At 39.3% G+C, this 14,256-nt stretch overlaps 1 protein-coding gene across 5 annotated transcripts in view; it reads left to right on the forward strand.

The window, feature by feature from the left end:
* CEP112 (centrosomal protein 112) overlaps positions 1–14,256 on the forward strand; it is a 308,615-nt gene that overhangs the window by 89,781 nt on the left and 204,578 nt on the right. For 4 of the 5 annotated variants that reach the window (XR_014175685.1, XM_081956682.1, XM_081956683.1 and 1 more), the window contains 3 exons: positions 2,723–2,852; positions 11,079–11,171; positions 12,164–12,223. Coding sequence is in view for 4 of the 5 variants with exons in the window: in XM_081956682.1 (XP_081812808.1) it covers positions 2,723–2,852; positions 11,079–11,171; positions 12,164–12,223 (283 nt within the window). In the remaining variant the exon portion in view is untranslated. The remainder of the gene's footprint in view (positions 1–2,722; positions 2,853–11,078; positions 11,172–12,163; positions 12,224–14,256) is intronic. The other variant, XM_081956685.1, reaches the window with a different exon arrangement.

Consider the following 14,256-nt stretch of genomic DNA (forward strand, 5'->3'; position numbering starts at 1 on the left):
TATGGTGGTATATTCTTAACTGCAATTTGTTATTGGTATTGAGTAAATGTGGAATTATAGTAGAATTAACAATTCTATACCATGTGAAAAGTGATAAAATCTGCATTTTTAGTTACTTTTGTGAAGTCTGACTTTCTTTACTTCGCTCTACAGTTCATTACTGTGAAATAGTCAACTCATTTGTTGTTTACACTTTAATAAGATGAATCAGTGTGAATTAAACATTCTAAGTTTGGGCTGATCAGTTCTTCTGATTCCAATATTTTTTTAATATTGAAATTAGAGGTGATGATGTAAAAGCTACTACTTGTAGAAGGTTTCCTGTGATGTTCTATGGAGGAAAGAATGAAAAGGTTTGTAACATCAGAAGTAATCAATTGGGAAAGTTTTATTTCACAAACAAATGAAATGAACCTGAACTAAATATGCCATGATAATCTAGTTTAAATTACTTATTTTTGATAAAGACAAAATATATCTTTCTCTAGTGGTTCTATAATATCATCTAGATATTATAAAATGTGAACTAAATGTACTGTATATGTTGTTATGCGTGGTATATTTTGTATACTTTTATATAGTATTGATTTACTTCAGTAATATAATTTGTCAGCAGTAAGTGACTTGACTAATCTACCGTGTTTCCCCGAAAATACGACAGGGTCTTATATTTTTTTGACCCACGAAATATGGCCTTGGGCTTATTAAAGGGGGAGGGCTTATTATTTTTCAGGTACAGGAAGCAGCAAGCCCACCAGCCCCACCTTCTCCGTCCCACCATCTGCTTGCCTGCGGCCACAATGAACCAAGTTCTCCTTGCATCCTGGACTTCGCCTGTCCTGCTTGCTGGCCGCGGAACAGCTGACTGTGTTGCTCTGGCCTCGCGGGAGGGGGGGAGCTCTTCCTGGCAGAACGAACGAACACACACACACACATACACCCTCCCCCTCCAAGGCAGCCACATCCCTTCACTAACTTGCTTTCCAGCTTCATTCTCCGTTCCACGTACAGGACAAGAAAAGTAGACTGTGTGCCTATGGTAAAAAAAAATACAGAAAATACCTTCCATGTTCTCTCTCTCAAAAAAAAGAAGATCTCACGAAGTTGGAAGTAAACTAACAAACTACTTTTCTTGCCCTGCACTTGGCAGTGGAGAATGGAGCAGGAAAGCAGCTTAGTGGAGGGATGTGGCTGCCTTGCGGGTGAGGTGGTGGTTAGGGATCTCTCTCACACACGCACACACACCATCCTTTCCTTGGGTCTCTGCACAGACGCAGAGAAGGCTTCTGATAGAGCATTTGGGGGATGTGCGTCTGCGCTGATAATCCAAGGAAAGAACGATTGCCAGGAAAAGGGGTGGGGTGGGGGATTTTGCCTCTTATCTTATGTGCTGAGCTTACCAGGGTAAGAGAAAGGAAAATCTCCCCTCCCCATTTTCAAGCCGTTTGCAAAAATGCCTCATTCCGAGCCTTGAATCCTGCAATATGCTGAAGGCTCAAAATGGAACGTTTTTGCAAACCGTTTGAAAATATGGAGGGGGATATTCCTGCTTTTCCCCCTGTTCTGAAGGTCACAGACTGACAAAATCTTCCCTCCCGCACGCCTTCAATCCTGCAATCCTGGATAATGTGAAGGCTTGGAATGTGGCGTTTTTCAAACCTCTTGAAAATGGGGAGGGGGGGATTTCGTCTCTTACGTATCCTGTTCTCAGTCTGTGCTGAACTTCAGAACAGGGGGAGAGGCAGGAACATCTCCCTTCCCATTTTCAAGCCGTTCGCAAAAACGCCCCATTTCGAGCCTTCAATGTGAATATGCAGGTGAGAAGCTCCTACCTCCTGTGGGCATTAAAATCCATACATTTGGGACACCGGAAGAAGCCCTGCGAGGAGACGCTGCTGCCGAAGTGCAGGAAATCTCCCCCCCCCCCCAACCTGCAGATCGTCCTTTCAAAGAGGAGTTTCACCAGGATGAAGAGGTGGCTGAAGGCGGCGTTTGTGTCACCTTCATCCTGGTGAGACTCCTCTTTGAAAGGACGATTTGCAGGTTGTGGGGGGGATTTCCTGCACTTCGGCAGCAGCGTCTCCTTGCAGGGCTTCTTCCGATGTCCCAAGAGTATGGATTTTAATGCCTTCTTTTCCTGTTCCGTGGACAGAATTGCGAGCTGTGACTGTCACCGTTAGACAAGGAGGGCATGAGGCATTTGGGTTGTGTTGCTTGGGCTCCGGCTTCTTTTGCAGCAGCGATTGGCTGCAAAAGCGACCGGCATTTGCTGTAGGTAGAGGCCTGAGCGACACCCGCGAATTAGCTGTTTTGTGAACAGAGCGGCCCAACTGATCCGATTAAGGGGCCAAGAAGCCCTGAGGTGACCGGGGAAGGGAATGGCTGCCCCCTGTTCTGACTAAACCCACCCGTTCACTAGGGCTTATTTTAGGGGGAGGGTTTATGTTTTTGCCCACCGCGAAAATCTGGCATGGTCTTAGTTTCAGGACATGTCGTATTTTCGGGGAAACACGGTATACTTCTGACTATACATAATGAGCCATGAGCAGCTATTGATAATGGAATATAGTAGCCTTCACCAATTACATTTTTAGAAATTCAATTCAAATGTTGTTAAGATTATTATATTAAGTGTGAAAACATAAAGATAAATATCAGTTTGAGCAAAATGATCTACTGTGGTCTTCTATGTCTTCTATGACATGTAATCAAATGTTTTTAGGCATAATTCACTTCAGAAAGAAAAAGGCTGCATGATGGAAGAACATAAACAGAACATTAAACAGTTACAAAGCCAGTATGAAGTGGATCTAAATTTGATGAAGAAGGAACATGCTCTTTCTGCAATGAAGGTAGATGTGGATGGATCGTTTTACTTACTGACAATACTGAATGGATCAATCAAAAAATTCTTAGTTAATTTCTGAAATTTAAATCCTGCATATCTTTCATAAATTAAATGACCTTTATTCATATGAAAGCTACTGAGAAGTCAAGAAGGGCAAGGATGGTTGAACTATCTTCCATTCTGCTCCCACCAGAGATTATTTACAAGTGTGACCAATGTTGTTTGTCTCATAACTAGGCCTGAAACCTGACTGGAAGTGTTCTGGCTAATACAGTTCATCCAGGACCCTGTAGAGCTGCAGTGCGACCACTTTTTCCACCATCTTCCCTAAAAGTGGAGGTGGGAGACTGCATAGCAGCTGGGATCTAGTGAAAGTTTCTTAGGAAAGAACGGACCAAGGCTTCCTTCAATGGTTCTGGGAACACCCTCTCCTTCAGCGATGTATTAATTACTGCCTGGGCCTACTTGCAATTCATCCTCCAGGAAACCTTTTACCAAGTAGAGGGGTTTAGGATCCAATAAACAAATAGTTACACTAATAGCCCCAAGCTTCCTGTCCATTTCCTCAGGTACAACAGAGTCAAAGTGTTCCCAGATAAGTGGGTAAATCTGTTTCCTGGGCATCTATAATGGACTCCACTCCATGCTTGGTCTGCAACTAAGAACAAATTTGAGTGATTTTATTCATCAGGTGCTGGACAAATTCCTCCTCCTGGCCCAGTAAATGATCATTTGGGCCCTTCTTTCCTAGGAGGAACCAAGTGACTTTAAACAGGGCCAACGGGCTGCACTCTGTTTGCAGTAAGAGTGGAGAAATAGTGGTATTTCAATGCTCTTAACTGCCATGAAGCAGGCCTTCACTGCCAACCCTGAGATGGCTTCTGGCAGCTCAGACAGGGAGGTTGCTATTCAGCAGGAGGAATACTCCTGTGACACTTTTGGCTGCAGCTCTCAGTGCTACAGGGAATCCTCAATCTTCACAGATCCACACTCAATGTAACCCCCACAAGTTGATCTCTCCCATTGGTCACCTTGGGAGGGGACCACTTTCATACCCACCCACCTGCTTGTCTCACATACAGACAAGAGGGTAGCAAACATACAATAGGTAAGCAATCAGGTGATTCCTATGATCTCACCCTAGAGGTTAACTTACTATCAGCTTGGACTCTAGGACTCTTGTGCTCCCCCATCCGTGATCAATACAATACAATACAATACAATACAATACAATACAATACAATACAATACAATAGTAGAGTTGGAAGGGACCTTGGAGGTCTTCTAGTCCAACCCCCTGCCTAGGCAGGAAACCCTATACCGTTTCAGACAAATAGCTATCCAACATCTTCTTAAAGACTTCCAGTGTTTCTGTCTATCAATCCTAGAAGAAGCCTGTTGCTGTCAGTGTTCTTGGTCAAAAGGTCTGGCCTCACCATTCAAGTTATTTCTGGCTTCTGGGCTCCATGTTGGTCTCGAACCCTGGGCTCCAGCATTATTGGGCGTTCTGCCACCACAAACCTGGCCTGCCTTTAAGATGTCAACAAACCCATCTCTGGCCTTTAGGCCTTGCACTCCTCCTCCTGGTCTCTAGACTCTTATCTGTGCTGCTTATTTTCTCTGCCAAGGCCCTGGTTAATTCTCTGAGCTTCAGGACGTTTCTTGCTCCCAGTCTCCACTTGTTGCCCTTCTGGGCTGGCTCCAGATATGACTCCCGGCTGATTCCTGTGGCCACTCTACTGATAGACACTGGGTTAGACTCCGGGCCTGCTTTTCATCTGCCACTAGTTCCTTGTCCTGGTCATCTCCCTCAGTGCTGCAGATGACAGTTCTGGCTTGGCTCTGCTTCCGTTGCCCTCAATCTGCAGCCAGGGATTCATGCTGGCTGGCAGGGTAGAAACAAACTCTGTGTGGCTCCCAACACTGGCCTGATTCTGTGTGCCAACTTCAACCTCTGCCAGTTTCCCATCTCTGCCACACCTTTGCTCCTGTCGCTACAGCCATTTCATCTTGGTCCCTCCAACCTCTGGGCAAGCATCACTAGGCAGGAAGAAGGTAGGGTTGAGGCAGTGATTAAGGGAACACCCCCCCCCCCCCAATACTCCCATCCTCTGTCTTCATAGCAGGGAACCATGTTGCAAAGATATTGAGTATTTGTCAACTCACAGTCTCAAGGCACTAGAGTCCTACAAGATACAGGTCCCTGGGAACCAGCAAACTTCTCTAGTACACTCTCATTTCATCTTTAGTTGAGGAAAGTATTTCTTTTTTTACAGCTGGGCACAATGTGTTCCCATTGGCATTTCTACAAGAATATTCAAAACACATTATAATTCTTTTTTTACTGCAAGTGCTGGATACAACAGATGATTACTTACTTCCTCTCAGACTTTTATATATCCTTCGATTATGATTATAAAAAACCATTACAAAGCACCATCAATTATGCTCAGATTATTCCAGGTAGAGGTTCACTTTTGGAGTTTTGCAAGGAATTAAGAGAGACATAATTTTGATTTTGGGATTTGATTATTAGAATTATATGGGATTATGGAAGTAAGGTAGACTAGTCTTTGCTTTGGAGTAAATTGGATTATTTTTTATCTATATGCTAAAAGTCTGAAGCCATTGTTCTTTTTTCTTTTTTCACACTTTTATCATGCTTCTTGGCTGATTCTTTTTTTTTATATATTTCCTTTTTTCTTGTTTGTTTACTTTACTATTTACGTTTCTAAATTTAATTTTTTTATTGTAAAATGCCCAATCACTTAGGTGAGTTTTTTCATATAAAATGTGATAAATAAATAATAAAACCATATTAAAATTATTCCAGGTAGAACTGAATTATTTTACTGTACATCTTTTTCATTTTATCACCACATTTTAATTACATCAATGTTTTAATACTTTATTACTACTAAACTGTTACATAGCAGTATGCTCATGCTTGATGGCTAAACATTTCTCAGAATTTCTGCTGCCTGACGTACTTTACATATGGTCTGCCATTCTAGTCCTTATCTGCTGATTTTACCTTTCCTCTCCTTTTTCTCCTGTTTTCTGAAAATTGTTTGGCTATTTTTATCACACTTTCTCCCCCCCCCCCCCCCAAAAAAAAATAATGTTACTGAATTGTATTTGGATCTGCTTATTGATTTTGATAAAGTATTTGATTTGGAACTTAAAATACTCATTATATTAGAGAGCTGTCTGTGAAAAAATTATTTGTGATTGAAATTGTTTGATCATTGACTGCTTTGAATCCACAATGTATTTGTCTTTACTGTATCCTTCCTATTATGAAAGCAGTGTCCTTATTTTTTTGCTTGTGTCGTGAGTAGTAAACAGTTTCATATCAAATCGCATATTTTAAATTCACCTATATTCATGTATATCACAATTATTATAACCTTAATTTGACTGTAATGGTTTTTACATCCTTTTATATATAATATTCAGAATCTAGAATAGGATTATGATAACACTCCATTAAATCATCCTAAAATCATCCAATCACAATACATCTTTATAATATATTATAGATAAAACTTTTAAACCTCCTCTCATAGTCTCCATGTGTTGTTTATATAAAATTTCATATGATCAAACTAATATATCTATATGTATTGTTATCATTATTAATCATTATTTAACTATAGCTATTGTTGCTTCATTTTATGCATACTATTAGTAAACTAAATTTAGCTTACCTTTTTATTATACATTTTCATTGCATCAACCTTTATCTTTCCAGTAATAGTACGGTCTTATATCTCTTGCCATTTGTAGCATTAATGTTCTAGTTACTTTCTTAATAAATCTTGTATAAACTTCCCTTGGCAACATGTTATTTCTTTCGTATCTCATAAAAGCTTGAAACCCAACATCTGTTCTTTCCATCAGCTTATCTTTGGTTATCGCTAGTGCTTCTGTCAAGATTTCTCTCCTTATCTCTGTCAATTTTTCTCTCCATCCTTCTTCTGTGCGTTGAAGTCTGGGGTAGAGTTCCAATCCATCTATCTCCCCTTTCCATATTCTGCTCTTGCCATTACCAACCATGCTCACTTTGTTGTCAGTATCCACAGTTTTCTTATCTCTTTGCTCATTTTTTTCTTCCATCTTTTGAACTTACTTTACTTTACTTTATTTCAAACTTTTATACCGCCCCCTCTCCCAGAAGGGACTCGGGGCGGTGTACAGTCAGATTAAAACACATAAATGCAAGAGAATAAATACAAACATAGTTAAATACTAAATACTTAAAAGAGGAGGCTGTAAAAAACTGTACCTAAAGTAAAGCAATTAAAACAATGTTTAAAAATAACCCCTAAAAATACCCAATTAAAAATATCTGCCAGGAGGTAAAATAAGACTATGAATGGGCCAAGCCGGCTAAACGGAACAGGTGAGTCTTCAGTTTTTGTCGGAAGGAGCGGAAGTCGGTGGTGGTTCTGATATCGGGGGGGAGGTCATTCCAGAGGGTTGGGCCCATCACAGAGAAGGCTCTACTCCTAGGCGCCACCCGTTGGCATTGCTTAGTGTCCTCCACTTTCTTCGTTGGGTAAACATCCTCAGTTTCTGCATCAGATTTTTCTGTTTTGTATTCCATATTCTCCAATCTCTTTTCAATTCTCTCTGTCACAACTAATAAATTTTGAATTTCAAACAATCATTTGCAATGTTACAGTTTCTTTTTTCTGCTGAGCCATTCTTTCAATTTTGCAGACACTGCCACTATAGGGTTCAAGGCTATTTTAATAAACTTCAAACAGGTTCATTTATTATCTTTCTAGTCAAAATGTTGTCTTCCCTCCAATAGCTAGTGATAGAACTTCCAAAAGGCACCTGTATAAACAACTTCTGCTCTTCCTACTATCACTGTCAGTAAACAAACTGAAAGAACCTTGAATTTCAAGTGATCAAAGAGAAAGAAGAAAAAACAATGTATCCAGCCTCTAAGTGGCAGTGTTACTGCTTTCCTCCTGTTGTTACAACCCTCTTTATAATCCTTATTATCTTCTTTATATTCCAAGCTTAAGAAAGAAAGAAAACCCTTAAATGGAGATCAAAAACAATCCAATCAAGCATTATATAAAAAAGGAGAATTTTAATCCATAGGTATAAAGAAAAGTGAAAAAAGAATAAGAAAGAATTAATCCATTCAGTTAAAAAAATAGGGAGCCCCTGCAAAAGTTCCATCCATGAAAAAAAAATATTAGAAACTGGATAACACACTAAATTCAATGCAGATCAATCTCGCCGCCTACAGTCTTCTGTCTTCAATCTTAACTTAACTTAAAAAAAATTCTTGGGTAGTCTCTTCCTCTAATAATAACATTTCCTCACCAATTCGACACACTTTCTCTTTCCGCTTTCTTCCTGTTCCGGAGCTGTCCCAACTTCAGCAGCTTCATTAGCTGCATTTCTGCCACTGGAAAAAAAGGACTATTCCTGGATCTTTCAGGGAGTTTCGGTGTTCCTGAGATCAGCAGCAGGTGCCCTTCTCAATCACCATCTTTGCAGGACGGTTTAGGTCCAAATGGACCGTCCAGCGACAGAAATTTGACTGCGATCTCGGAGCACCAAGATTGTACGTTGTGCCGTCGTGATGTCAACTCTCCTTCCCAGTAGTAAATAGTTTGTCCAGTTCCAGTCTGTTTCAATTCATTGATGCCATATAAGAGGTCAATTTATTTTATATTCCACTGTGTTGAACTTTCTCGCATTCATACTTTCTACCTTCCATGCTCCCACTGCAGTGCTGTCTTTGTAGCTTTGGGTTTTCTTTCCGTGCATGGCAACATCAACTAAATGTCTGAAAAGCTTTAATCTAGCTACATCAAAAGCATCACTAGTGTACTGAAAGATCCTCAGACATTCTTCAATAGCATATTAAGTTGTAATGGACCCAAGGGGCCCATCATCTGACACTCAGTCACTTTATCTTGTCTATCCATTTGGTTTTCATAGTAAAATGCGGAAGTGGCTTAACGTTCCCTTCTGCTCTGCAGTATGGAATGATATCCTCGCCACTCTCACTAAATTGATCAGCTATTCCCATCCACCTTTTCTGAGTTAAAGCATATCAGGAGTTTGTGAGGCCAAGAATGTATACATCTAATAGGTCTAATAGGTGACTAAAGCACATATCTATGAGTATATAGGTGGTTCTTGATTTACAATCATTTGTTTAATGACCACGTTTATACCAGCATTAAAAAAAAGTTGTTTATGACTGTTTATCACACAACCATAGCAGCATCCCGCTGGTCATGTGATCAAAATTAGCATCTGCCATGTATTTATGACATTTGCAATCTTCCGGGGTCATGTGATTACTTTTTGTAACTTGACTGGAAAGGTCTTTGGGAAAGCCAGATTCACTTAACAACAGTGTTACTAACTTAACAGCTGATGTGATTGACTTAATAACTGTGGCACCGAAGGTTGCAAAATGGGGCAAAACTCACTTAACTCTCTGGCTTAGCACTGGCAATTTTGGGCTCAATTGTGGTTATAAGTTGAGAATTACTTGCATCTGGCATCCACCCCTAGTGTACTTTTTTGAAGCATCTTTTCCTCCATACATGCATCTAGTAGGTTAGCATAGAACAGGGGTGTCAAACTCGTGGTGTCACATTTTCTTCAAATGAGGTGTTGCGACTTCCCTTCTTCGCTAAAATGGGGGTGGGGGTGGCCAGCACGTGACACATCCAGCCCATAGGCTGTGAATTTGACACCCGTGGCATAGAAGGGCTTCCGGTAGCTTGAATGGATATAATTTCTAAACTGCATATCCAGTCAGTGTGTCACGTTCCAGCGTTCACGGTGCATACAAACAGAGATTCAGTTTGTTTGGTGAAAAACTTTTATCTCTTATCTAACAAACTAGGTGATAATCAGCACTAAATGACAATGATACAAAGGTAATCAAATCCAAGTCAGTTCTAACCAAGTTAACACCATCACCCATATATATACCATTACCCCACCCAGCTCCACCCACAACTCCACCCAGATGACACCCACCCACCATCACCAATCACCATGACCCACACCTCCAGCCACACCCCCACTCAGTGTCATCATAGCCTCTTTCCTGGTTAGCAGCATCCGAGCAAAGAGTTACATCAGAGTAGGCAGTTGCACCCGAGTAGAAGAGTTACAATCGAGGAGGCAGTTGCACCCGGGTAGAAGAGCCACATGCAGCTACAGGCTCAATCGACACCAGAGAGGCAACATCAGCTTGGTAGCGTTGCATGATGGGCATGGTGATGGACAGGGTCCCCCTGGATGGCAGCCTGAGGGCTGACACAGTGGCTATGTCAGATTATAAGGTTTGCATTTAAAAGCTTTCATGCCTTTTATTTAAGTATTTGTTATATTTGTCAACTAATCCAACAACTCTGTAGACAGCATATAATATAGTAACAAAGCAAAACCAGTGTTCCCCCTCCCTCAATTATATAAATGCCTAGGTATAGAAACCATAAATTCATAGATAAGCAACCTTAGTCAATCAAGTGGAACTAACTGATTGATGAACAAAAAAAAAAATCCTTTTACAGATAGTCCTCAAATTATGACAGCAACTGGGACCAGGAACTTTTTTGCTAAGTGACATGGTTGTAAAATAAGATGTCACATGACTCTGTCACTTACTGATGGCAATTCCATTAGTTCCAATGCCTGTAATTAAACAAGGTCCCAAATGAGGACCTCACATAGTCATGACTTACAACTTGCTAAGGGGCTTTCCTATTTACTTGTGGAAACCGACAGGGAATATTGGAAATTATGATCGTGTGATTGCGGCCTGTTGTGACTTGTTAATTATGAGCCAGACTCGGAGCACCTGGATCGCAATCACATGACTATGGGGACATTATGATGGCTGGAACTCTGAGGATCTGTGATAATTCCCCCACATTCAGGGCCATTGCTGACCAAGTGGTCATAATCCAAGGACTGCCTGTGGCAGCTTTGTGAAATAATAAAACATTGTTCCATAATGGCTGGTACAGAGAAAGTGTAGTGCTGATACCTGCTGTCCAGTCCAAATTGCATAAATGTCCCAGAAAGGAGGGATCCTCAGCATGCTGTCTAGGTATGATTGGACAAATACAGCATTTCATTCTTTTACCTTTCAAAGCATAACTTTGAAAAGTATAGCTATTTCTGCCCAAATGAATTGAAGACCAACATTCTCATTTTCATTAAATCTTTATAGACATCAGATGTGACAGAAGACTTAAAGCAGTGTGTGTCTGAATTAAAACAACAGTTACTAGAATTGGACCATCAAAGGCACCAACAACTGCAGGTGAGCCCTGCTTTTTACTCAGCAGAATGATGAACACTTTCTGTTTTGAGGGAGAGAGGGGGAGGGAGGGAGAGAATGTGTTGTCGGAGGCCTTGACAATATTGTAAGGAAAAATAATGGAATACTTTATTATTTCAGGCTAAAGCCTGTAAGATTTTTCTTTTTTGTTATGGAATGATTTGAAAAGTGTTCTTATCAGTGGAATAAAAAAGCATTCAGTGAAGTTGAAAATTATCGTCCTGTCTATCTTAACATTTGTAGAAATTAGTGCATTAGCATAAATCTGTTGCCTTGGTGCTATATTGTAAGCATTCTTGGCTTCTGTTCTTACTCCTTATAGCAGGGGTCTTTTACATTTTTTGCTCTACATCTTTCAGCATTCTTCGGTCTGACTGTATTGGATGACATTTAGAATTCTACAATATCAGGAGTTCAGACCTAGTCCAGAATTTTCCATTTACCACCTCCAGTGCAGGTCAGCTGAGGTAGACCTGCACTGGATAGATACCACATTTTGCATATCTTGAATATATATGCCTTACTGTGCTAGCATGCCTGCATTTGGCAGGGGAGGGTTGGAACCATTTAAATAGAGGACCTGATTACCTCAGAAGGGGGAAGACGTTGGCAATAGAGGCTCAAGAAATGATGTGGTGGTAGAAACTGCCGCAGGAAATAAAGAGATGAGGAAAGATGGAAAAGGGGAACGTTCCAATAAGCTTAAGGGGAAAGGGAAAAGACCAAGATTGATTCTGCATGTTTTCAACCAAAAGGTTATATACATAGTTTTTATATGACATTAGAACTGAAGAGATTCTCAACTCAATTCCCCATCCCTTTCCTTATCAAATCTATTACCTGTCTAATTGATTATCTGCTCTGAGTTACTGATCTTCCCCATTGAGATACAAGATTTATAATTTCTTGGATTATATTTTAGGTTATGATGAAAAAAATAACAGTGGTAATTTTATTGACTCAACTACTTTCAGGAACAAGCGCAAATGTTTCTAGAAGAAAAAGCTGATTTAGAGAGAATTCATGACAAAAAGGTAATCAAGAAACATACTGTTTTTGTGTACACAGGATATCATGTCAAGCCCATAAAAGTTTACTTATATAAACTATAATATGGAAGTATTGGGCACAGAGGGAATATAAAATAGGTGAATGTAGAAACTCTAAAAATAAATGTTGGGCAAGAATGAACCTACTGATATTTTCAGAATCTTTATATTTTGCCTGAGAAATATATTAGTACTTGGCTATGTTTCAGTAAAGTTTAGATAAAAATGAATTTTATATCATAGATTTTAAAAACTCATGTTCAGCAATATTTAAGATCCTTGATCACGGAGGAGGAGCCAATGTCACGACGAGACGGCGTGCGATCTCAATGCTCTGAGATCGCCGTCGATACTTTTGCTGCTGGGTGGTCCAAACGGACCTAAACCATCCCGCAGAGACGGTGAACAGGAAGAATATGTCTTACTGATCTCAGGAACATCTCAAAGTCCCTGATTGATCCAAGAGAAGTTCTTCAAGCTTGCGACAAAAAGCCGTTAGGCTGATGAAGTCGGGGCGGCTCCAAAACGGAAGGATACGGAAAAAGAAAGTGTTTCCAGCTGGTGAGGAATTTTTACCATTTTAAAGAGACTGCCTATAAAAAACTTAAAATTAATTTAAATTGGAGAACAGAAGAAATAAGCGGCGGAATTAAATTTGGAGTGTTTTTGGACAGTGGGTTATCTTACTTTTTAAATGCTATCTTCATGGATGGAATTTATGCAAGCCTTTCAAAACAAATGGATTAAATTTTCTTCTATTTTTTTCTTTTATTATTCTTTGTAACCTATGGACTAAAATTCTCTTCTTTCATTACTGTGGGTGTTCTTCTAACTCATTCAAGAATCAGACTTTTTTAAAATTTGAAATGCAAAAAAGATACAAAAAGAAACAAAGAAAACATTGCAACAATAGCACTGCTACTCGGAGGCTGGAGGTTTGTGTATTGGAAACGAAATACTCTTACTTTTCTCACTGATTATCCTGGCTTGGCACTTCAAGGTCTCACAGCTTGTTTATAGAGAGTGATAAGAAGAAAAGCACACAGATGTTCTTTTGAAGTATATTTTTAGCCAGAGAAAGGTGAAATGTTATTGTGAATCTATACTTAATCCTGTTAAAACCTTCTAAGCTAGAACAGCAGTGTTTGTTAGCTGGAGATAATGGCACAATTTCAACAGCAGAAATAAGTTTTAAGTCTGCAAAAGATATTCTCAGAAATACAGAAATTATCAAACACATATGAGAGGATAGAGAAGAAGTTGAAAGACTTACAGCATCTAACAGCAAAATATGATGAAGAAGTTGGAGATGTTTATCAAATGGAAAAAGTGGTGATTAAAATCCTAAAAATTGAAGAGGAAAATGAATATAAAGAAATTACAATTGCTGATATTTATGGTGATTGGTTTGTCTCTGAAAATGGAAAGAGTGGAACACTAAAAGAGGAATTAAATGGAGGGGAAATCTACCCCAGATGGCAAGATACAAAAGAAGAAAAAACAAAAGAATTTATGGATTTAAAGAGAGAAATTTTATTAGCAATATCATTGATAACACTACCGACAATCAAAGATAAGCTGATTAAGGAAACAGAAGAAGGGCATCAAAATTACATGAGAAATTTTATAAGCAAGGAGTTGCTAAGAGGAGTCCATACAAAGTTGATTAAGGAGATGATTAGAGGACTGACACCACAAATGGCAGAAGATATGAGACTGTTTTGCTACTGGAAAGATACAGGTTGATAGATGGAAGAGTATAATTTAAAACTAGTTAAACTTAGTGAAATTTAGTGACAATATATATAGTTAAATAAATAATTGATAATGATAATAACGTATACAATGTGTAGTGTTATGATAAGTAATAATTGGATATGAATATTGAATGGTACCCATGAAAGGAAGATAAGAAATCCTTTTGGATTATATATAAAGATTAATAAAAAAGAACTAAGTTAGATACAGTTAAGTCTTGATTATTAAGGGGAAAATGTTATGATTCAGGATATAGTTAA

The sequence above is a fragment of the Natrix helvetica genome (genome assembly GCF_964273705.1).
Source record: "Natrix helvetica genome assembly, chromosome: 1".
Classification (NCBI taxonomy): domain Eukaryota; kingdom Metazoa; phylum Chordata; class Lepidosauria; order Squamata; family Natricidae; genus Natrix; species Natrix helvetica.